The sequence below is a fragment of the Protopterus annectens genome, chromosome 15.part0 (genome assembly GCF_019279795.1).
Source record: "Protopterus annectens isolate FY-2018-M chromosome 15.part0, PAN1.0, whole genome shotgun sequence".
Lineage (NCBI taxonomy): Eukaryota > Metazoa > Chordata > Ceratodontiformes > Protopteridae > Protopterus > Protopterus annectens.
In genome coordinates, this window is record NC_056749.1 from 237,408,969 (window position 1) to 237,434,091 (window position 25,123).

At 36.1% G+C, this 25,123-nt stretch overlaps 1 protein-coding gene across 10 annotated transcripts in view; it reads right to left on the minus strand.

Annotated features, from left to right (window-relative positions):
* The window catches only part of LOC122790166 (serine-rich adhesin for platelets-like), a 475,884-nt gene that overhangs the window by 38,280 nt on the left and 412,481 nt on the right, over positions 1–25,123 (minus strand). For all 10 annotated transcript variants that reach the window (XM_044057773.1, XM_044057769.1, XM_044057768.1 and 7 more), the window contains 2 exons: positions 22,090–22,192; positions 17,788–17,887 (listed from right to left, as the gene is read on the minus strand). In XM_044057773.1, coding sequence (XP_043913708.1) covers positions 17,789–17,887; positions 22,090–22,192 — 202 coding nt within the window. In that variant the 3' untranslated portion in view covers position 17,788. The remainder of the gene's footprint in view (positions 1–17,787; positions 17,888–22,089; positions 22,193–25,123) is intronic.

Consider the following 25,123-nt stretch of genomic DNA (forward strand, 5'->3'; position numbering starts at 1 on the left):
TAGATTTCTGAAGAAGTATATGAAAATATTTGGTATGGTAGGTGCAACTTTAGTAGCAGGAACTCTGAGAGAAATTGTGTACTATTCCCCAAGATACAATAGTTGGGCTAGATTGCATAAACACATATATTTTACTGGAGCTTGTGTATTTAATTGAAAGCTTTGAAATCCAACCAATAACTTTATCAGAGCATGTACACATACAGACTAAGCTAAAGATGCAGGTAATAATGTAAAAAATGGACATTAGCACTTTCCTGCCTACCTGTAAAAGAAAGAAGAATTTAAGAATGGGTAGTGGACATAAGAATAATGAGGGAAGATGCAAATTACTTCAGAATGGATAGTTAGTGAGTAGGATAAAATGAAAATGGAGTTTAAAACATGGTAGAAATAAGAGGGACAAAGCAAGATGGGAAAGAACTAATAGAATTAATTAAAGGGATCAACAAATGTTAAAGTTTTATGGAAGAAGGAGATTCTCGAAAAGTGAGAACTGAAGCAACTGCAGAGTGGTAGGGGAAAATAAGGCAATCTTTGGATAATATTCATGAGTTTAAAAGGGCTAATACTAAGCAATTAGTTTTCATAATAACTCTGTAATGCAACATGTTTAGCAGTGTGACATAGACAATAGAAAGTAGAAAGAGTTGTAGCCACATCTAATCTAGGGGAGCCTATGACAAGAAAAAATAAACAGAGATCCTACAGAGGTATTAGAATAACTTTGTATAAAGCAAAGAAACAGGGAAACCAAGAAATGGCATAAATGGAAATAATTATGGAAGACATAATTATGACAAAGTTAGAAGAAGGTGAGGCTCAGTGATTAATTGTAAAGATAAGAGCAAATGATATAAAACCTCTGACAAATAATTAATAGGAAACAATTATACAGGATATTACATTTATAAAGTACATGTATAAAGTAGCAGACAGTAGTGTGATAAATAAATCAGTATGGAAATTGAGAAAGGAGATTTTACTAACAGGCATGTCTTTTAATAGGATTATAGAAAATATACAAGAGGAGGTTGGGATTCACTGCAGAAAATTAGCAAATGAATCATAGTATTGAGAGTAAATAACTGAAGAGAGAATGGTAATAGAGTCGGAAGAGGTTAAAGAGAAATTTGGACAGCAAGTTAGAGGCTGCCTTCCCCATCAGGGATTGGTAACAGTTTACAAGTACAGACAAGCTCTGGTAGAGATTTTAGTTGAGTCTAGAACAGAAAATGCCATTAAAAAGAGACGATTAGTAGAATATATATATATGCAGTAATTAAATCAGAATATGTTTCAACAAAGTATTAGTTTAAGGGTGTGCGCCCTTATGCACCCAGCTTATTGGTACATTTTTTATTTTTTATATTTTTCCCCCTAACAGATTTGTTTGTTTTTCAATTGAATTGTACAGGTTATAGGTCACATTAAAGGTGGGAAAAGTTTTGAAATTATTTATTGTGGTCTCATTTTTTTATATCACAAAAACCTGGCATTTTAACAGGAGTGTGTACACTTTTTATATCCACTGTACATACACACATAACACACACACAAACACATATGTGTATATGTGTGTGTGTGTATAAATTTGCATAATAACAATACAAATCAATTACAGGAGGTTAAAAATTGGGAAAAGAGGAAAGAAAGGAAATTTATAAAGGAACAATGTGAAGAAATGTATAAGGCTCTCAAGAATACAATAAAATCAAGAAGGTTTATATTTTTGCATGACATTATTTGCATAGATATTTGCATAGTAGACTTCAGAGGATTTTTCTCTCAGGTAGATAGCAAATGCTGAAGGTGTGATGGGGAAAAGATAGATAACTGAGAACATGTTTTTTTTGGAAATATATGAGTTGGAAGATTTTAAACATTCCCTATAGAATATTTTGCCACAAATGTGGAGGGAACAAATGGCTTAATCTAAGGAAATGATTTTTTGAGCTGGTATGTAGGACCTGAATTGCCTAGACATTAAAATACATGGCTAAGTTTAATGATACTCCCCCCTGCCAAAAAAAAAAAAAAAAAAATACTAGAAAATGGAAACCAAGATCTAAACAAACTATAATAAGCTAGAGTATTCACTCCTGTAGTAGAGGTCCATGGGACATATGCAAATGACCCCTTATGGGCCTACAGTATTTCAGCTATATAGCTTCTGAATGCCCCTGACGTTTTATCTTTTTAAGTCTTAATGGGTATATTCAGACCAATAAAGCCATATACTTAAGGGGTCAGTTGCATATATCCCATGGGCCTCCACTGCAGGAGGTTTAATGTATTACACAATGAATACTCTAGTTGGCTGGATTTTTCTTACAGTTTTTACTGAATGGTTTATCTGTGTGACCTTTTTACCCTTTGTTTTGAATGTATTATATAAAATATATAGATGGATAGATATGTGTGTTTATTACAAATGAAAGAGTGATGATTTCATAGATTTTTTTTAATAAATGCAATAAAAATGTCTCAAAGAGAAAGAAAACACTTGGATATCAGATGTGGAATTCCCTACATTATGCGGTGGTGGTGCTGCAGTAGCATTGTCACCTCACAGTAAGACGCTGTCCGGTTCGATTCTCAGCTAGAGCATCTTCTGCGTGGAGACATGTGTGAATGGGCATGCCTTCATTGAAGGATGTGCATCAGAGCTGGCAACTCGGCACATAAAAATCTACTGCCAATCATTAGCGGACCGGAGTTCCGCTGTGGTGACCCCTAACTGGGAAAAGCCGAAAAGACACAACAACATGAAATTAAGCCTCTGCCTACTCTTCACCAAGAGTAATTCACCTTAGAGACAGAGGTTCCAGTAAATGTATAAGGTCAGTTATGCAGCTCAATTCCTTACAAGCATATTACTGTTACTTCTCATCATTGTTTACTAGAATTGATAGTCTGGATTACCGTAGCAAAATGTGATCTGCCTTTACCATATGACTAGTATCATTATGAGTCTCACTAGTATTTTTCTAAGGATTCCTAATAATAAGTTTATTGTCATTATATTACAAAATGCTTCTATTTTTTAATATTATTTAATAAGCTGGTTCTTGAAAAATGTCCCTAATGGTTCAGCTTACATACCTATTCAAAAAATAGAAATAGATAGATCAAATAGAATATATTATATTTGTATTTGGTTTATAAGAGTACTATTGATATGTTATTTGTTTAATAAACTAACTTATGTATGTAGATTTTCAAAGTTTATTGTGCTATTCTTCTCTATACACTAGTTAAGTTGATAGTAAATGGAATACTTAGGTTGTTTATTGAAAAGTGGTGCGCACGCTAACCTGGACGCTAGAGTTTAGGCTGCCCCTTATATCCCCAAACAATTTGATCTTTCTTTATTCTTATTTTAATTAGAATAAAAGTGTTATATAAGAATCTCAGGTACAGTAGATGTGATTCAGGGTTAACCAGCATAATTTCTGCAGTTTTAGGCAAACTAGTGGCAATTTGCATAATTGGCTGGCCATGGTGGTGCAACAGTTAGCTTTGGTACCTCACAGCAAGAGGTTGTCCAGTTCGATTCTCAGCTGGGTGCCTTCTGTGCGGTGTCTGTATGTCCTCCCTGCAGTTGCGAGGGTTTCCTCTGGGTGCTCCAGCTTTCTCCCACATCCCAAAGACATGCTGTAGGTGGAGTGGAGACTCTAAATTGGCCCTAGTTGTGAGTGTGTGCATGTGTGTGCCTTCTATGGAAGGTTGGTCGCCAGGCTGGCAACTCAACACTGTAAAAGTCCACTGCTGATCGTTCTGCAGACCATTGTTCTGCTGTGGTGACCACTAACCGGGAAAAGCTAAAAGGAGAAGAAGAAGATTTTCCATTTGCTAATGATATGGCATCCATTCCTGGCGGTATTTTTCTGTAGCTAGATTTTGACAAAGGTTAATGTTTATTGATTGATCATAAATTGGTGGTAATACTAGCAAGTTTCACATGGCAGAGTGATTGGTGATAACACTAGGAAGTCTTGAGTGGCACAGTGGTTGATGATCACGGTAGCAAGTCTTGCGTGGCACAGTGCACACAAGGTCAGCTCTGTTGTCTCACAGCTCTTCATTCTCCTGTTTAGTTCTCAGACAGGGTGCCTTCCATTTCTGAACTTAAATACCCAAATATTGTTTTTAATAATAAAGATTTAAAACTGTACATATAATTTAATTAAGAAATTACATTAAGTTAAATTTCCTTTATTGTGTGGATAATTAGCTTTTAGGGATGGAATAAATATATAAAGCACATGCTAGTTTAATTGATCAGAATGATTGTAGTATGCCTATTTTGTTATGTTTAATTATTTGGACATTATTTCTGGTTCGTATTTTTATAGCAGTTTATTTTTGCCAACAACTCGTCAATGTATTGGATTTAAAAACTGAACCAAAAAAGCAGAGCTCACGTAGTATGCAGAGGATAAAGTTAACAGCTTCCAACCAATATGGATAAAATAATTTTAAACCACATTGTTTTTTGCCAGGAGAATTATTAAAAGTCTGTAAAATCAAAAACGTATATTTTCTTGTCTTGTTTTTGAAGTTAAGAGCAAGGAAATTATAGAATTTTTAATTTTTAATTAGCTTGATTGGCTTTACTGTATTCTTATATATTGCTGTTGTAGCTATTTAAGATGTAAGTTTTTTGAGATAAGTATTTGAAATAAATACAACAACTTAGGCTTGTGTTACTACTTTATTTGGATGTTTTATGAAATGAATTCAAACATGTTTATATTTTATACATCTCCATCATGTCTATATCACTTTATTGAAAAGGCTAAACATCGAATACCTTTTTGTAGAACCTTGGCCATCAAACTCTTAATCTATTGAATGATCGTTTAAGTGAAATTTTTCCCAAGGGGAAAAATGCTTGGCCAATCAAGTAAGCATCACAAAAATTATAAATTTTAAAACCCACTCAGGTAATCAGCTGCACCCCTCACACCACCTAACTAAATATACTAACTCTGAGATCACACTACAGTGGGGAAAAGGGCAAATTCCTGATGATGGCCCATTGCTTATGTTCCCTGAGAAAATTTTCACTTAAACGATTATTTGATGGATTAAGAGTTTGACAGATAAGGTTCAACAAAAAGATATTAGATATTTAGGTTTTTCAATAAAGTGATATAGACCCATCTCCATCACATATTTTTTCATATTTACATTCGATTTGCAATAGCTAATACTGGTTATAGTTTTTATTGATAAGTCAATAGAGATTACATTTTAGATGTCTTGTATACTGTTAGAAATGATGATAGGTTCTTTTATGACATATTTTCCCCAAGTCACATGACTGATTTAATTTTATATTTAAATGGTGTAATTAGTTTGGATTATGGTTCTGATTAACTCTGTCATTGTCAAGGACAAAAGCACTTAACCTGGTGTTTGTACTCTTTTTGATTTTACAGACTTTTAAAAACTCTCACAGCAAAAACTGGTGTGGTTTAAACTTATTTTACGTGTAGTGGTCAGAAGGTGTTAACTTTAATGTCAGCATACTATGTGAGCTCTGTTTTTTGGTTCATTGGATTTTTACTCGGGCTGCACGGACACGTTTTTATTTGGATTTAACCATGTTATCAGATGCAAACTGAACCTTGCTTAAAGTATAAGTGGATATTATTTATTTATAAGTTGCTCAATAATTTCATCTATAACTATGCATCGTTGTATGTTCTTGTTTCTGTGACTATGAAGTGGTCACTTGCCAATTGCAGGCTTATAGTTCTTAAGCTAAATTCTATATTCATACCTTTCAACTACTTAGAGCAGGAAATCTGGACAAAGGCATAAATAATGGGGGAAGAAAGGCCCCAAAATAGGGACACTTTTTAAATGTTACTCTTACAAACTTGGAAGGTGGAATTACATGTTTTGCATTAACATGAATTATCTGAAGAGTATGAATTCAATAACTCCACTGTCTGTCACTATTTTCTGACTTCAATCCTCAATGATTTGCATACATTTTTCATAAAACCATAATTTTATGAGAAACAGACCAAAAATATGAGGCAGAAGTCTGGACAACCTTGGACAATCTGTGGAAATCTGGAAAGTTATGAGGTATGACTACATTTACCCAAAGGGATATAATTTAAAGAAGTATTACTGCAAAGAGAACAGGATTAGAGGCCTCATGGGCTTGGAGCTGAAAATTACATGGGGTCTATTTATTTGCTGTCACAATACCATAAGATTTCAGACTAAACTGAAAACAGAAGCAGCTGGGCCTGGAGCTGCAGATCTATCAACCCCCTGGTAATCCAGACCTGACTGCAAATATTTGTCTAAATATATGTTGGACAGTGGATTTTACTTGATTTAAATGTAAACTGAATATTTGCTACACATTCTATATGTAATTGTTTTTGAATGCATGCATTTTACTATTGTGTCTTGAATCAGTGTAATAATGTATCATGGGATAAGATTACCTTCATTCATGTATTTTTCAGTAGTTATAAGCTAATGGTAAAATGCATGCATCACACATCTAGACATGCTTCAGTTTCTAGTAATGAATTTTCCATTTTTCCACAGGTATTACCTGCATTAACAGCAATCAGATAATGACTGGCTAAAGGCAATATATTAAATGATGGATAAGAGACTCCTTTCTGTTTTTTAAGCCATGTCAAGGAGTGAACATCTCAGCTACAGGCCAGTGATTTTCCCTTACTTCCTGAAATATTTATTCCTAACCTGAATTTCCTACTAATGGGTAATCAAAATGTTATTTTATTTAACAAGCAAGAGTTCTACTGTATAAATGTCTCTACATACTAGAGGACTGATGGTGCATGGCTTACTGTAAAATATTGCATATAAGTTTTCTCAGGAAATGTGTTCTCAAAGTCTTGCTTAGTTTTGGGAAATTAGAATGTTTAGTTTCCGCTGTACTGCTGTTTTATTGTTAGCGGAGGAACCTATGTTTTGACAGGCTGAAAAAACAAGCAAACAAAAAAAAGAGTCTCCATTGTCCCACACTGCCTGTGGTTGTCCATGTTTACAGATTGTATTACTGGCCATTTTAAATTGTTTTTGTGTGGCATTCCCTGTGCATATACCAAGTCAATAGTTCAGCTGCTAGATCTGGTAAAAAGGTCATATTGGATGCAGTTTTTTTCCTTAGGGCAAGGGTTCACTATTTATAGGTTACAGGTTTTCTGAAGATAAGCATGTGGATCCATTTAAAGATATGTCGTCTGAAGTTTAAAGTTATAATGTACTTCAGAAGTGTTTTTTGTTGGCTAATTGATTATTTTCCTAATAAATAAAACTAATAGATACCGTGCTTTTTAACAATAATGATCATTTTGGCAGCATCCATTGTTCTAAGTGCTGGCTGCATGTGAGGCCAAGGTATCAGTATTTCCCACATTTGGGAAAGCATTTCCATAAATCCGTGAATTAGTAGCAAATTTCTGGATGTTCAGCATATGAAGATGTGGATATAGTTAACAAAACCAGTAACATAAACCCAATCTTGCATCTCCCAGCCTCAACAAACTCCTATAGCCACACAATTTCTTAATGGTGAGATTTTTACATCATGATTCCTTTGTTACACCAGGAGGTCTGAATGATGACTGTGAAACTGTCATTTTAAACACACAGTAATAAAGCTATGAGATGCTGTCAAACATTGAACTTGGTCAGAAAGTGCTCTCTGGCTTCTCCTGAAAAGAGGTGATTATACTTAATGTGTGTTTTATTAAATATCAAAGAGGATAAATAATTGAAATACATTAATGAATAAATAAGTAGAATATAAATAATTATAAATGTTAAAAATATATAAATATAGTAATCTCCTTGTTACAGATCCTAAGTGAATTTAACTGGATAAAATATATATATATATATATATGCCTTATCTGTTGTCTGGGTGTTAATATTACAGTGGAAGTGTGTACATGCACTCTTAAAAAATGTTAAATGTTTTAATGATGTACATATACTATGTTTTATAGGTGTGTCAGAGCTTAACATGCTGTAAATAAGATGCAGTACATCTAATGAGTACTTGATAAATTGTGTAATCCAGAGTGTTATAGTATATGTTTACTGTAAGCTCATTCAAATGCATGCAATGTTTACATACAAACACACATACAGATGTTTCAAGCACAGGCATTAAAGCCCTTCTAGCTTGCCAATATGCCAAAACACTTGTTCCCATAATAAATGTCTAGGCTGTTCTTAAAAATATCTAAACTAGTACTTGCTTTAATATAATTTGGTAGTCTGTTCCAAGCATCAGAGAACCAATTAGTACACTTATCATTCCTATAGAATCTCCTACATAGGTTATCTGATGATTCTCTAGTACTTTTTGATAACCCCAAACATTCCCAGAGGTAGTTGTCCCTAAATGCCCTGTATACCTGAATGAGATCTCCTCTTAAGTATCTATAAGAGACACTGTACAAGTTCAGATATTTTAGTCTTTCATAATAACTTAGATTTTCACATCCATGGATGCCCTTAGTATATTTCCGCTGTACTCTTTCCAGTTTATTCATGCTTGTTTTCCTATAGGGTTTCCATATTGTTATTCCATACTCAAGTCTGGGTCTAATGTAACTAACAAACAATAACTTCATTATTTTTGATTTCCTAGACTCTATAAATCTTTTTATACAACCTATAGTTCTATAACTATCATTAGCCAATTGGTAGATATGATTAGCAAAACTCATAGCTGAATCTACCCGTATACCCAGGTCCTTAAATGAGTCTACAGTTTCAATCACTTTGTGCTGTATTAAATATTCACCTTTCAGGTTATGTCTCCCAAATCTCATATGCTTAGTTTTTGATGCATTTATCAACATATTATTCTCCTGTGCCGAAATAGTCAATTTAGCCAAATTATTTTGCAGATATGCCTTATCTGTAACACTTGTAATCAGTTTACCCAATTTCAGGTCGTCAGCATATAGACTGTAGAACACCCCAGATGAAAAAGTAAGGTCTAAAAGATGCAATCTAAACAAGTAAGGGCCTAGTACAGAGCCTTGTGGGACACCTTGACTGTAACCAAGGATTTCACTTGTCCAGCTGGTGTGTGATACTTGCCATGTCCTATTTGTAAGCCATGCAGCTATCCGTCTTATCAACAGTGCATCAATACCTAGTTGTACTAATTTATTGATCAGTGTTTTGTGCATGACCCTGTCAAATGCTGAAGTTAAATCTATATAAATCACATCACAGCACAATTTTTCATTCATAGCTGTTATTATATTGTTATAGAACATCATGTTACAGGTGGTAATAGATCTATTTTCAACATATGCATGCTGATATAGGGTTTCAAATCCCAACCTTTCCAATTCTGACAATAACTTATCCAGTATTACCTTCTCCATTATTTTTCCACAACATGAAAGTAGACTTAAGAGTCTGTATGACTCTGGGTTTGTCCTACTCCCCTTTCCATTAAAGACAGGTTTGATAAGTGCATGTCTCCAATCTTGATGAATCTCCCCATATTTATATGACCTAGTGAATAATAGATGTAATGGCAGTGTAAGTTCTTGCTTAAGTGTTCTCAGGTCATTGTTACTTATTCCATCTCCTCCCAGCACTTTGTTTGGATCCAGTTTGCACAGTTCTTTTTCAATATAATCTAATTTGATTCCAGTATCTGGGGTTACCTGGATGTCACTAGGGCAACTTACCACCCCTTTTGTGGAGCCAAACTGTTTTGCATAAGATTTTGTAAATATATCTATAAACTGTTGTGTCTGAGAATAAAATTTAGAATCTGCACACAGTTTATCAGTTTGTGTATCTTTACTCCCTCCACATCTTATGTATTTATAAAAAGGTTTCCTATTATGTTCAATATCTTTATATAAATTTGCTTCAAAATTTTCTTGATCTTGTCTAACACTATGGTTAATCTGTTTGTCCAGCTAGTTTATTTCAGTTTTTAATGTAGTTCGACCTCTCTTCCATTTCTTATATTTTTGTCTCTCACCATAATCAGGTATCTTGTTCTTATGGAAATATACCCCCCTGATGTTGTGTGCCTAGATCCTGATGTTAAACATTTTTTTTTACTTTTTGCACTCAAACAATTTCTCTTTCAAAACTTCCCACATTCCATCTGCAGTTTTTCCACTGAACACCTCACTCCAGTTAGTTTTATATAGTAACTGTTTTGCTTCCCTATAATCTGTAATTAACCTTCTGTGCATTGGCTTAGATTTCAGTTTGTCAGAATTATCTAGCAACAAATTAACCTTTATGACCCCATGATCACTGCACATCAATGGTGGTAAAACTTGACTTGAAGTTACAGTAATTTCTTTGGGAACACAAACACTATCTAGTATATTCCGTCCCCTGGTAGGTTTTTTTACAATCTGAAGCATTTGTTGTTCCTGAATATACTCTGTGAATCATTTCTTTACTAACATTGTTGAATCAATATTATTCCAGTCTGTTTCTGGTAAATTTAAGTCCCCAGCTAATATTATTCTTCCCTCTTGTGTTTCATGTAAGAAATGTATGAGTTCCTCTAGGTCATCTGCACTTGACTTTGGTGGTCTGTACACTCCAACAATTGTTATATGCTCCAGGGTTGTCTTTATTGTCACAGTTACACAGTCTATAGTATTGGTGTTATCACTGAACATGTAATAATCACAAGTCTCATAGTTATCTTTAATCCCTATCATAACACCTCCACCTGATTTTTTTTTAGAATGTCTGTTACAGTAAAAACATTCATACCCTGACAGAACTGTTTTCCACTCATTGTTCTTTAAACATGTTTCACAAACTATAACAACATCAATTTTGTGTGAATGTAGCAAATTTTCTAAAAAAAAGCTTTATTATTAATACTCCTAGCATTAACAACCATCAGAGATGCATCAAATGTTGCTGTCTGTGAACTGTTACATTTTTGACATGGCAAAAATCCTGGCTAGTGTTTGTCAAATACTGCAAAATATCTGCTGCAAAAATTTTCTTCCTTGATCTAGACAAATGCACACCATCCTGTCTGAACACATGTGTACCCAAAAGAAGGCTTGGATGCTCTACACATTTCCATTTTGTAAAACAGGACATTTTTTCCATGTAGGTGTTTATCCAATTTTTTTTTCATTCACAGTGACCTGACTATCCTTTCTATAGGTGATTTGTGAAAAATATGTCCTAACACCAGTACAAGCTATACTATCTAGGAGGGCTGTCAGTTCCCGACTAACAGTCAGAGAATCTTTGTTGGAGACATCATTTGTACCAACATGAATAAAAACAGATCCATACTTCCTTACATTAAGACGTTCCAAGGATTGTTTCACATCTTCTGTTTTTGCTCCTGGCAAGCATAACACTACTCGATGTTCATTATCATCTCTGCAAATATAAGTATCAGTTCCTCTAATAACTGAATCTCCAATTACAAGAATATCTTTGCTGACCATCTCTGAAGAATCTTCATCTTCTAATACAATCATTTCTGCTCAACCAATTGTTATGAAGAATAGATCTTCATCACTATTAGTCTTATTAATTCCACTGTTTTCATTGTGTATTAAATTCTCATCCAACTGGCATTGTAAATCCACAGCTTGAGCCATGTAGCCAACATCTGTCTTTCTCTTCTTTTTTCTTACAGTAATGTTCTTCAATCCTTCCACGTTCAGTTTTGATTTCTTCCTTTTCACCTGCCCCTTGCCTCTTTTTTCTACCTTCTCTATTGGAAAGGTGATGCCTTTTTCTGTAGACTAAGGGTTTTCTGATAGACAGATATCTTCATTCCCTGTCACCAGTGTGTTACATAACAAAGCAGAATCCTTTTTACTATGTATTCTCTTTCATTTGCAGTCATTAGTCAGTTTCTTTTTCTTCCTTGTTATTTGTTGAGAACTTCTTCCTTTCTTTCTTTTTTTTTGTTTCCTTCTAAACAAACCGGATTCTCAGATTGCTGAGTACTTGCATCCACAATTCCATAGTTCTCAGAAGCCTCATCATGTTTCATAAGAGTTGAATGTTCTTTGCAGAAAATAGATGCATCATTTCCTAAATCTGTTCTATTTGTTCTACACCTAACATTATTTAGTTCATCAGTCCAGTAATTAATATATGATACAACAGTTCTCCAAGCCATGCCAATTGCACAAGTGCAATCATCATCATTAAGTCGAGATTTGCTTCTAACAATGGTAAGCAAATCATCCAACTTTTGACACGAGGAACAAAGGTCACCAGTTTTATCAGCTGTTACCTTTAAATATGCATAGCATTTATTACACTGTACAATATACTTGTGCATTAGCAAATCATTAATTGTATACTCATTTAAGGAATCCATATTCAGCTTTAATTGAATAAAATATTGCAAAGGAAAAAAAATTACACAAAGTCAGTAGCAAAGAATTCAAAGGAACTTAAATCAACTTCTGTGACAAAGATTATACCAGCAATATCCAACAAAATAATAAAATACAATAAAGTTGTTCTGACCATACAAGTTCTACCAGCCAGATAGAAGTTGTAATTTCTTTACATGCAGTAGCTTCTGCTCACTATAGCTCGCAGTCGTGCCTCCTTTTAACAGTAAAAATAAATAAAAGTTATCTTACCAGTCAACTCCACAACAAATCACAAACCAAGACAGGATTGTTTTGATATGCTCAGAATTTTCCTCTCTGCAGTCTGTGTAAATTTATAGCTGTCTAGGCCCCTTGTGGTGGCTAGAGCTTTCCTGTCCAAAACCTATCCCTTTCTCACAACCAAAACTAAAGGTAAAACAACAAAATATGAATCAAAGTAAAGCTTGTTAATAGGCAGTCTTTTCCTAACTACAAACAGTTAAAATAGTGATAATAAATGCAATATAAATTCAAATAAAACTGCTCTTACCAGTCAACTTCACAACAAATCATAAACCAAGACAGGATTGTTTTGATATCTTTAGCTTTTTTTCCTGTTCCTCCACTGAAAAGGATCTTTACCTATTTGTACTTGCCTAGTAAATAAAGGCAAATAGATATATAGATAGATAGATAGATAGATAGATAGATAGATAGATAGATAGATAAATCATTTCAAACTTTGCTGGTGATTTCTCAGGTTTCAAATGGGTCTTCACCATTAGCAGTCTATAGTACCCCCCAGTAGTTTTGAAGTGTAAGTGCTGTGAACTAGAAGCTTTCAGATTGCAGGACATTTACAGGGACATTCATTTATAGTTCTTAGAAAAATTAAACCCCATTTTATGTGAGGAAATCCAGGAATTATACCTATGATGTTGAAGTGTAATTTTTCACTTGTTACCGTGATTCAGGAAGAGCAACTCCCTCAATGATATGAGTTTTGTAATTAAACTAAACCTTAGAAGACTAATTAAGTTAAAGAAAGCCAATTACAAGGTGAAGATAGCCTCACAGGCTTAAGACAATTAGAAGGCCTTCTACAGCTATGTCCGAAATTTCAATGGCAGCACACTTCAGTGTGCTGAACTGGTGGTCACTGGAGCCTCCTTCACTGAGCAGAGTGACATTGCAAATTTGCTGGCTGACAAATTCAGCTCATATTTCACCTTTCACTCAACCATGCCTCTCCCATGAAATACTTACTTGTATAACCCCCAACTAATAACAGGGAGCAGGCAGTGGCTACCCCACACTTGTTATAATCTACTCCATTGCTACTCTATCTCAAGGAAAAAGAGATCCCCTGTGCAGTTACCAAAATCAGTGAATGTGACTTTTGGATAAGTATGAGGAATTTTTGCATACATTACCATCACCAAATTGTGTGACTCATGTGGAACAGTTAATAGCCCCCCCCCCCCCCCCCCCGGCATGAAAATCTTACTGATGCCATCCCCACTCTCTTAATGTATTAGAAGATGTGTGCAGTCCAGACAAATGAATGCAGCTGATTTCCTCTTTTTTTTTCTTGGTCTCAAGTTTTGACAACAAACACATCAAACTTATTGGCATGCCCACCAAGCAATCTAGACAATACATAGTCTTTAGTACTCATTTTAGAAAGAACTGCATTTCAGCTGAGATGGAAATTTGTCAGCATGACCTTCAAGAATAATCTAAAACAGTATGTTGTACATCTAGTCAAAATCAACACCACAGGTATGAGGTGCATTACCATAAACAGAGGAATATAGCCTTAATTTGTTTGTGTAGGGCAGCCTTAATATTCTGTGATCCAGCCCTCTCTATTAACAGTCATTTGATGCTAATTTATCAGATGAGGGACCAGAACATATAATTAAAGCAGCTGCAACATCTACTCTGCCTGGATTACAAGGGGCAGGTTGGCAACTCACTCATAAATCTTTCCTCTATCTAATTTTAACATGAGAGATTCTAGAAATAAATCCGTTTGTCTTCTGTCATAATGTGCCACTTTCTTGATTGTTTTGTTGGGACACAAGATGCTATGTTGAAAATTTGGAAGAGGGTACTTCTGTATGTTTCTCTCCAGTACCCCTTCTTTGAGTAGTAATGTAAAGGCAAAAAAAAAATTGGTTCAACTATTTATACTAACTTGCCTTTTTAGCTAAGATGGCTATAATTCTTTCTTTTAGAGAGCCTGTATCATTACTTTTGGCAACTCAGGAAGCTCTTTTTACTTAATTAACAGGGTTATGTGGATCCTCTTTTTCTTTAGATGCTTATCTCACAACGTAGAGCTTGAACCACAATAGTTCCCTGTTTAACTTTGATGTCATTTGGACTTTGCATAAAGCAAGGCATCCCTCCATCATTATGAAATCTGTTTAAATGGGAGAGCTTTACCTTTTGTATGAGTCAAAGAATGTGTCTTTTTAACAAGTGGAGTTGTGAAAAGTCTAGGATTATATGTCTACCTTTTGTCTAACACTATCTTTTCCTCCATTAAACTGACAGGTTTTAGCTTTCCCATGAGTTCTTGGGAAAAAAAAACATCCATTTGAACCAGCCTGTACTGTTTCCTTGAAATATGTAATTTGAAAATAACAACTTTGCTATTGGTAGCTACATAAGTTAGGTGGGTATCATAACTGCAGATCTTAATGTTTATGCAATCCTACATTCATTTATTATATTTTTATAAAAATTCAGCTGCTTTCTCTACCCCTCCATCCTTCACACCAGAACTTCAGAACAAGTCTTAGAGAGAGAAAGAGACAGAGACAGACAGACAGAGAGAAAGAGAGAGGAGACTCACTAACAGGAACTTTAGGTTACACTTAGTCAGTGCCTGAGAGCAGGCTTTGACTACCAAAAAGTCAGCAATGAAGTCCATTATTTACTATGACAGTGGGTGCTTCACAAATATGTACTTCATTCCCCATTATAATTACAAATAAAAAAAAAAACTCATTATATGCTCATCTACATTTTCCATACCACATATATGCACTACATGGTGTCATCATGTAAGAGTCTACCCTTGAAATACCAGAATATGCCATTTTAAAGCGTGGATACATTACTGTCTTTGTTTTTTTTCCGTGTGTGTGTGTGTGTGTGTGTGTGTGTGTGTGTGTGTGTGTGTGTGTGTGTGTGTGTGTATGTATGTACGTGTGCGTGTGTGTTTGTGTGTGTATGTGTGTGTGTGTGTGTGCACGTGTGTACGCGGTGTGGGGGTCTATATTATAACATTGAATTTTATAAAGTTTGAATGTTATAATATTGAACCAGTTTTGTCGAATGCTGAAAACAGCAAAGGTGCAGGACACCAAATTCTTTCCCAGGGAAAGAATTTGGTGGGCCATTGCTGTGGCTTCGCTGTTTTCAGCATTTGATATGTTGGAACGTTACGGGTCGGGTTCAGGTAAGTGTGCGATTGTGTGTAGGTTAGGGTTAGGGGGCGGGTTAGGTAAGTGTGCAATTGTGTGTAGTTTAGGGTTAGGGGTGAGTTAGATGAGTTAGGGTTAGGGCGCGGGTCAGGTAAGTGTGCGGTTGTGTGTAGGTTAGGGTTAGGGGGCGGGTTAGGTGAGTTAGGGTTAGGGCGCGGGTGAGGTGAGTGTGCGATAGTGACGGACCTTAGGGTTAGGGTTGGGTTAAGGTAAGTGGATAGCTAGCAGTGTATGTAAAGTTTAGTTTAGGTGTAGGATTTTAAGTGTATGTGTGTGGATTGCTGTTTTTTGTGTGTGTTTGTGTTGTGTGTATGTTTCTCGGAATAGCAATTTTTTTTCCCTGGGGAAAAAAATCGCTATTCTGACTGTTCGATGTTTGCGGATTTCGGTGTTTAGGGTTCAATATTATAACATTCGATGTTTACGAACTTCGATGTGATAGACCCGCAGAGTGTGTGTGTGTGTGTGTGTGTGTGTGTGTGTGTGTGTGTGTGTGTGTGTGTGTGTGTGTGTGTGTGTGTGTGTGTGTGTGTGTGTGTGTGTGTGTGTGTATGTGCCTGTGTGCCTGTGTGTGTGTGTGTGTGTGTGCAAGCATGTGTGCGTGTGTGTGTATGTGTGAAGCCTGACTTGAAGCACTTTTGGAAATGCTGGCATGGGTATTCCAGTGATATAGGTAGTGTGAGATGTCAATGCTTTCTGTCTATACATAGTCACGCACCAATAAAAGATACAGTTCAACATTAGTTTTTATATTGCTGGGCTTTCTGCATTATGTTATACATTTCCATTTCTGGGCTATGTCCCCACATTATACTCCAGCTTTTCTTTATTCTGCATATACCCCCACATTTATGCATCAATCATATATCAATGCATGTCCGCTTTTGAAGCCTTTAATTTCCACATCTTGCATACAACTGTAAAATGCAGAAATTGCTCTTGGTGCAGAATGCAAAATAAGTTTTTTCTTTCTTTCTCATCCTTCATCTCCTTCCCACAAGCAGTGACTACACATTCCTAGTATTTGCCTTCACTTCTGCATTTCCAAAATTAGTATGTCAGCATTTCTGCACACTGTGATACAGAATTGTAAGAATACTTCAAAATGATACTGAAGCTGAAATCAAGCTATTTCAACAAAGTTATAGCTTTAAGATACAGAAAAGCTATATGTTTTAGTATGAACACATATAAATAATGTGTTCCAAAGCACTTCTTAATACATCATTTTCACTAGTCTTGCAAAGTGAAATCAAGATGGTAGTGAAAAGAAAAAGAAAACAAATAAAACAAGTTATGCATGTGCACATTTGTTTGGGAAGTTACAAATTAAGAAAGATTATCTATCAGACATTTCTCATGAGAATTTGAATGGAAATGCTTTCAGAACATACTGCATAAAATGCCACTACCATTAAGGTGAAGAGTCAGGCTTACATTTTTGCGTGAATACGACATGAAATATATTCCTGTTCATTTTAATGACGCCTCATTGTTTTCCCATTGCTTTATATCACACATCATAGCTCTCTGGCTTTCATACCAGTCACTATGACAATTACTAGAAATCCAGTCTTAGGTGATTGTGTTTACCAAGTTTTTCTGTTATTTGGGTAAATGCTGCCTTGATTAAAATATAAAATTTTCATCCTGACATCTGAGGGCATAATAATTGCATAGTGAGTGTAAATGTGAGTGCAAGTGTGAGTATATGTGTGTGTGTGTGTGTGTGTGTGTGTGTGTGTGTGTGTGTGTGTGTGTGTGTCTGCGTTTGTTTATATTTATATGGCAGCATGTTTTAAATTTCTTATGCTGAAAGTTTTGACACATTTTAAAACATTCCATAGCCATGTTTGCAATGTTTAGTGGCTACACCATTTAAAATTGTTCCAATGTTTGGCAATACTTACCTTAAAGCAGTTTGTCATAGCACTGATAGCAGTGCACAACCCCTCTGTGCAGGAACATGTTGTCTATGAGGTCCCCCATCAGCTTGCCACAGATCCCACACTAAGGAAGAGAAGAGAAATAAAACTTTGCAATATGCAATTCAACTCAAAAATAACATATGAAATGAAAAATTAATACTTAAAAAAAAAATACACAGGCAAATATTTGGCTCAGTATAGTTTGGTACATTTGCCATTGTTTCACTCTTGTGGCATATGTTAATTAATAAAATGTACCAAAGCTGAACATACAGAGTTGCAGTCCCTGATGTGTGAAATAATTTTCGAGGAGAAGAGAATGACTGATGCCTTTGTGCAGTGAAAGCTGGTTTCTTTATATTTCTGATGCTTGTGTAAAGTGTGCTACAACTTCCAGTCACCAGTGTGGCTCCTATAAAAGGTGTAGCCTGATCTGTTTTCACCCAATAAATGACTGTATATGAACCAGAATTCTTTTCCTGCTGCACTTCCAGAGCACTACTTTTTTCTATCAAAACCTCTAGATCAGGTAGCTTTTCATTTAAAACGTTAGCACTTCTACTGATTAACTTCCAATTTTCTTTTGTCTCGGCTCTTTGTGCTTTATCCATGTAAATTATATTGTCCTTTTACCCATTTAACACTGATATAATCTTTTCTGACATTATTCCTTTAACTAGAGTTTATGCCATTACCTAGCCATCACAGACCTATTATATGTAAGTCCATTTTTTGGCCATTCAGTCTCTGTGTTTACTTTAGGGACTCGCTGTAGCAGGTCCTGACTTTTCAAATGGTTATCGTTTTGAAATCTACAAACTGAGGAAATGTTGCTCAGATTACTGCAATTGTATAATATAGTACTGGAAACTAAATAGATTCTTCTGTTATGGGGGCACTCCTTGGTGAATAAGATATCAAAGGAGAGAAAGGATGCATCTTTTTGCAAGCCAATTCTAGTTCAAATCATGACTAAAAATAAATTACTTATGACAATTTTAGTAGAAAAGGTAAGCAAATTAATACCAACATTAAGAGACCATGATAAAAGTGGTTTGTTAGTGGGACACAGACATTTGATCCCTCCTGTGAAGTTATGGAAATTTGTACTATACCATCCAGTGGCTGCAATGTGAGCCTCTTGACAAAAATCAGGTTGCATCCACACAATTCAAACAAAAGTTCATATCTATAGAGCCATAAGTGTGACCGTTCCCTGTTGGTAGCCAGGTGGAGATGTTGTAGAAAAAGAGTCATGATGGATGCTCTGGCCTGCCATGTGGTACATAATGTTTAGCTGGAAGTTATTCAGTATGTGGATGCCCTCACGCACCAACCACTTGCTCAGTACTGTAGGTCCCATTTCAGTGGTGTATCTGATTGGTACTGTACGAGTTAGCAGGTATACAAAAGCCTCCTGATCACCAGTTAATAAGGCCCCGTCTCTTACCTTCTTCCCCAGTGTCATCAGATGTTTGACGGTAAGGTGAAGGAATGAATATGCCAATGAGTGGTGGATAATTCATGGTTGTGAGGATGGGAGGCGTTAAAGACCAAGAATAAAAGAATATAAGAGAATGGTACAGTATACTGGCTGTGGAACCCAGGGCTGGCCTTTGGTCAACTGGTGCCCTTGACAAAAGGGCTCCATAGCTCCCCCTCAAATCACCTGGTGCCCCCATCCTGGTCTACCTACACTATTCAGATTATGTTTTTTTGTTTTTCTCAGTTTATTTTACTTTTCATTTTTTTTCCTGTATTCATTCAACACATTTTAAAATAAACAATTTCTTTACTACAAAAAATAAAGAAATACATACTGGAAAAGCACCCCTGCTAGAGTGGCACCCTAGGCAGCTGCCTAGGCCTAAAGCTGGCTATGGTAGGACAGCATTCTTGAGGGAGACCAAAAGGAAATTGTATTGTCCTATCTGTAGCTGACTTCTTGCACTTAGAAAGGTTACTGATGATTTGTGGGAGGAGTCTGAGGAAACCCAGAGAATGTCTCTCAGACTGAATGACTATAAAGTCACCACTGCTACCTGAGATCATGCTAAAATTGCAGAAATGAAAAAGTGTTGACTCTGCAAGTATATGAATAGATAAAAGGGGGCACAGCCTTCCAAGTGAAGCTTTCCAAAATTCTTATGCTGTCCTGCCAGAGACAGATGGAGAGTTAATAGGCTGTTGAAAACTTTCTCAAACAAGACCCACATATGGATGGCAGTTTGGCCCAGAACAGAAGGGGACATTTTCTGTTGGAGGAATCAGTTATTAGACTGGAAGAACAAGCGATGGGAATGGACAAGTAAGGTGCATGCCTGGAGCCATGGCAAGGAGGGATACGCACCAGCTCCTCTTAATTACAGGATAACCTACACAAGATAGGAAGCTTTGTGTCCACCTTAGCACAGAGATTAATGACCTGGCCAGCCAAGAGACCAGAAGAGTACAGGAGAAGGGTGTGGAACTCGGGAATGGGCATTAGGTAATAAGGACAAATTAAAACTGGTTGAAATGCTTCTGTCTACTGCACAGGTGGTAGTAGGAACATGAACTTCAATAGATGGTTGAGTAAACTGTACTGATTTCAGGGCATTGTCTTCACAGGTGTACCACAAATCTAGTCTGAGGAATAAAGGCCTACAGAGTATTATAGTTTGCAACTGGCTAGGAGGAGAACAAAGATTCCTGCTCAGACAGGTACTTATTAGCTGGAATTTATGCTAGATGTAAGCGATGAAAAGGTTGATCAAAAAGTTAAGTTTTCAAGATGCATAGAAATTATTCTTTTGAAGAACCACGATGCACAAACACCTCTAAGATCCACCTCCTACATTGGTCACACCCTAAACCGCAACAGAAAAGCATTGCAATAAAGCCTAGCACATGCAAAACTGTCACAAAGGAAGTGTAAAATAAGGGTCTGTGCTGTAATTCTGAGACCCATAAGTACAGGTCCTGCAATTATAGGCAAAACAGCAAAGTTAAAGGTGAACAGTGAATGTCAACAATCACCACTCTTCTTTAAAGTGCTCCTCAAGGTGAGGACTGCACTAACCACACCCCTGCTACTTATATATACTGACTCTCAGATTGCCATACCTGAGAGAAAAGGGAACACCTTGAGACACAGTGCTCTACCTGAGAGAAAAGGGAACACCCTGAGACACAGTGCTCTACCTGAGAGAAAAGGGAACACCCTGAGACACAGTGCTCTACCTGAGAGAAAAGGGAACACCCTGAGACACAGTGCTCTACCTGAGAGAAAAGGGAACACCCTGAGACACAGTGCTCTACCTGAGAGAAAAGGGAACACCCTGAGACACAGTGCTCTACCTGAGAGAAAAGGGAACACCCTGAGACACAGTGCTGTACCTGAGAGAAAAGGGAACACCCTGAGACACAGTGCTCTACCTGAGAGAAAAGGGAACACCCTGAGACACAGTGCTCTACCTGAGAGAAAAGGGACCACCCTGAGACACAGTGCTCTACCTGAGAGAAAAGGGACCACCCTGAGACACAGTGCTCTACCTGAGAGAAAAGGGAACACCCTGAGACACAGTGCTCTACCTGAGAGAAAAGGGAACACCCTGAGACACAGTGCTCTACCTGAGAGAAAAGGGAACACCCTGAGACACAGTGCTCTCAGAGTGTATATGCAAGTCTCCAATTTTGAACAGTCTCACTATTCCAGCAATCACACATACAAATCTCAGTCAGAATTTAAACCTCTTACCAGAAAACATACTGTAATAAAATTCTCCCACACAACAGATACTGCAGTAAACATCCCCCAAAAAAGGAATATAGTGCAAATTTAACAGGTGTCAATCATTTCATTATGGGGCATATATACTAGTATACTAGATGTAACAGAGGAGGCTGACGGGTGCATACAAACATCAAAGAATTTGGTTTCCTCCAGGCATTGGGGTAGGAAGTGAATGCAGTTTTATAGTGGGAACAAGTAAAGGAGAAGAAAAGTGGCTAAAAGGAAAAATGACAAAATATGTAGATGAAGTAAAAATGAGCATGCCAGTAGAAAAATGAAAGGAAACTTCTACCAGTGTGAATGAAACCGTTACTCCTATGGGAGGAAAAGGAAAGGAAAGTGTGTGTGTGTGTGTTTGTGTAAAAGTACAATTATCATGAAAAGAAATTTGGTAGTGTCTCTTAAATGTCTGTGACTAGAAAACCAAAAAAAAAAAAAAACAATAAAAACATTAAAGCAGAAATCAGTGTGTCTGCTTGTCTGGTTCACCACCTATCAAATGTCCTTACCTTAAAGCAGTCTGCATGGCTGTTTATATTCAAATGTTCGATTTTAATCTTTGGAGCATCTCCGATTTCATTCCCACAGTATGTGCAGGACCCTTCTCCTAATCTGTAAATACAAATGCACAATGGTTAAATAAAGTCATATTATGGTGGTATAATTCACAGGCTGGTGGAGATACTATTTGCATTTCTTCAACTTTTTTTCATTCAAAAATAGTAAACAAAGATAAAGTGGATAGCAGAAAATCATAAGGAGATACCATCCCACATTTATTTTTACACTCTGTCTCTGAAAGATAAGGAAAGCACTTTCTTTTTACGTTTTATAGACTGTCATTTCATAGCTCATGAGTTTCAGTTGATTCTGCATGAAAACTCACAAATTTTTGTCCAGTCATGGAATGTCTATACCTGTGTCTTTTGGTACCTCATGAAACTTTATATTGCATCTGTACCTTTCACTTTGGGTGTTAAACATTAGAACTGTTAGTATCTGCCTATATCAGTATATCATTTTTTCATGTACAGCCATGGAACAACTCTAGGCTTTCCATAAGTATTTTTTATTTTTTTTGCCAAATGGCTAAGTCCACTTAAATCATTTGAGCTACTTGATAACTGAAGTGACTTGCTCAGGTTATATTACCTGGAGGTACAGAAGGAGTCATACCCAGAATACCTGATCTGAAGTCTCAGAAAAAATAAACTTGTGTGTGTCAGTAATAATCAAAGTAGTTTTCTAGCACTTCATTTGTGATGTTGCTTTGTGATTTTATCTTGCATCAAAACAGATACATTTGTTTTCACTATTTCTGCATTGTACTAGCTAATCCTTGAAATGCTTAAAACCACTAATTTCTCTGACTTCCAGGAGGTCCTTGATCCTGGAGATAGCCCTTTCATTTATATTTTCATGAATGGAGGTCTTACAAGAATGCTGGTATCTTCTCTGTTTCAGCAGTGTGGGTAATTGGGAAGCCTGTGTCTTAAGTTGAGACACTAGAAGAGAGCAAAAGAAGAGAATAATTGCTTGAATGTTGTGAAACTTAACAAAAAGTGTTGCGGTAGCAGTTACTAACAACCATTTTGTTCTCTGTAGTATGGAACTGTGATGCTTTCTAGGGCTAACTAGGGTTATGAATCAGAAAATCTTTTTACCGCTTCCCTTAATGTTTGTGTGCATGTGTGTGTGTGTGTGTGTGTGTGTGTGTGTGTGTGTGTGTGTGTGTGTGTGTGTGTGTGTGTGTGTGTGTGTGTGTGAATGAGTGTGTGTGTGTGTGTGTGTGTGTGTGTGTGTGTGTGTGTGTGTGTGTGTGTGTGTGTGTGTGTGTGTGTGTGAATGAGTTATATTCTGTACTGAGTTCAGAGTAGATTTTGGGAAACAGCATTTGACTTTAGGAGAATTGCATTTAGATTGGTATGGACCTTGCTGGGTTGGTAGGTAGGTTGGAATGTATAGAGTCTATTTTGAGTTGTGCTAGATCCTTATGAGTTATGTGTTCCATATTCATAATAATGTAAGATGCTGAGCGAGTAAGATACCAAAGAGGGTTTAAAATGCTTAGCTCAGGTTTATTTTTAAGTATTTTATAGATGCCAGATAACATTGTAGTTGTTTAGCTATAGCTAATGAATGGTTCCATCCTAAGTAGCCAATCTCATATGTCACTGAAGTCCTTTTATAAACTTTGTTGTGTTTTTGGTAAAGTGGTGCCTGACCTAAGACTAAATGTCACCTTCAAACAATATGCAGCTTATAGTAGGTAAATTAAATGTTAGGTTGTTAATGAATATAGAAAATCATAAAGGGCCCAAGGTGGATCCTTGTTGGATCCCACAGAACATTTTCTGTTATCTGAACTAGTATTGCCACACTGAATTGTAAACGTTCAATTTTGAAGTAATACTCAAACCATCTTGGCGCTACCTGATCTATTTAAAAAACAATGGGTATAAAGCTAAAGTAACCATGAAACTTGAGCTTTTCACAACTGACTTTTTGGTTGTTTCTGTTCCACATTGTTGGATGATACTGTTCAGATATAACTTTGTCAGAAGCATTTCTCATAAAATTCCTTTCTGACAGGTAACAGTTGTCAGTCCAAAACATATTGAGTGTATCAGAAAGGCACAATTACTTAGTGTGAAGAGAATCTGCAGTGATGCTAGATTATGAAAAAGCTGTGCTTGATTTAAATAAATGTTTTAACTACAGCTGATTATAAGGGTGACAGCATCTGTGAAAATCTAGATATTTGGGATAAGTTAAGACAGGACATTTATGTAAAATCAATTTATGCAAGGTAGAGCTTGGGGACAGGCTAGTATTTGCTTTACTGTGTCATATGCAAGTAATACATTTAAAATAAAGTAGGTCATTGCTAAACATATTTTTACACATGTAGAAACACTGTATACCAAAAACACATCTAGGACATATGAGAGCAAAGATTTTATTACTTATAATTCAGAACAGATGATATGGGTGAAACATGCATGCAGTGCTTTCTAAGCAGGAAAGAGACATCATGTCCTTGGACTCAAAAATAGCTGGATATCTCAGCAATTTGAGAAGAAAAAAGTCAGAAATGTACAATAAGCTTTCACTCATTATTCTACATAGCTCACATTTCTGGGTGTAGACAAAATATTAAAACATGGTCAAAACAAGTAGGGATGGAATTTATTCCTAGATAGAAAAGAGAAATTGAGATTGTTGGAGCAAAAGTTGTGTCAGGTTGCAATTAACATTTATAAATTTAAGACAGTATTGCATTTAATAACACCTCAAGAATAATATGAATGTACACACACACTCATATACAGTATTTTAAAACATTTAATTTGTTTTTGTAATTTTGCCCTTTGGCCACTAGATGAAAGTAGAAGAACATTTAATGCATATTTATTGTTGACTGGTTTATATGCATTCTGATGGATGTTATTTTTATACTTTGAACTCATAAATAATATAATACTGATGGTAGCAGATGTGACATGAACATTCCTGTATAAATGAAGGTTAAGGTTCATATAG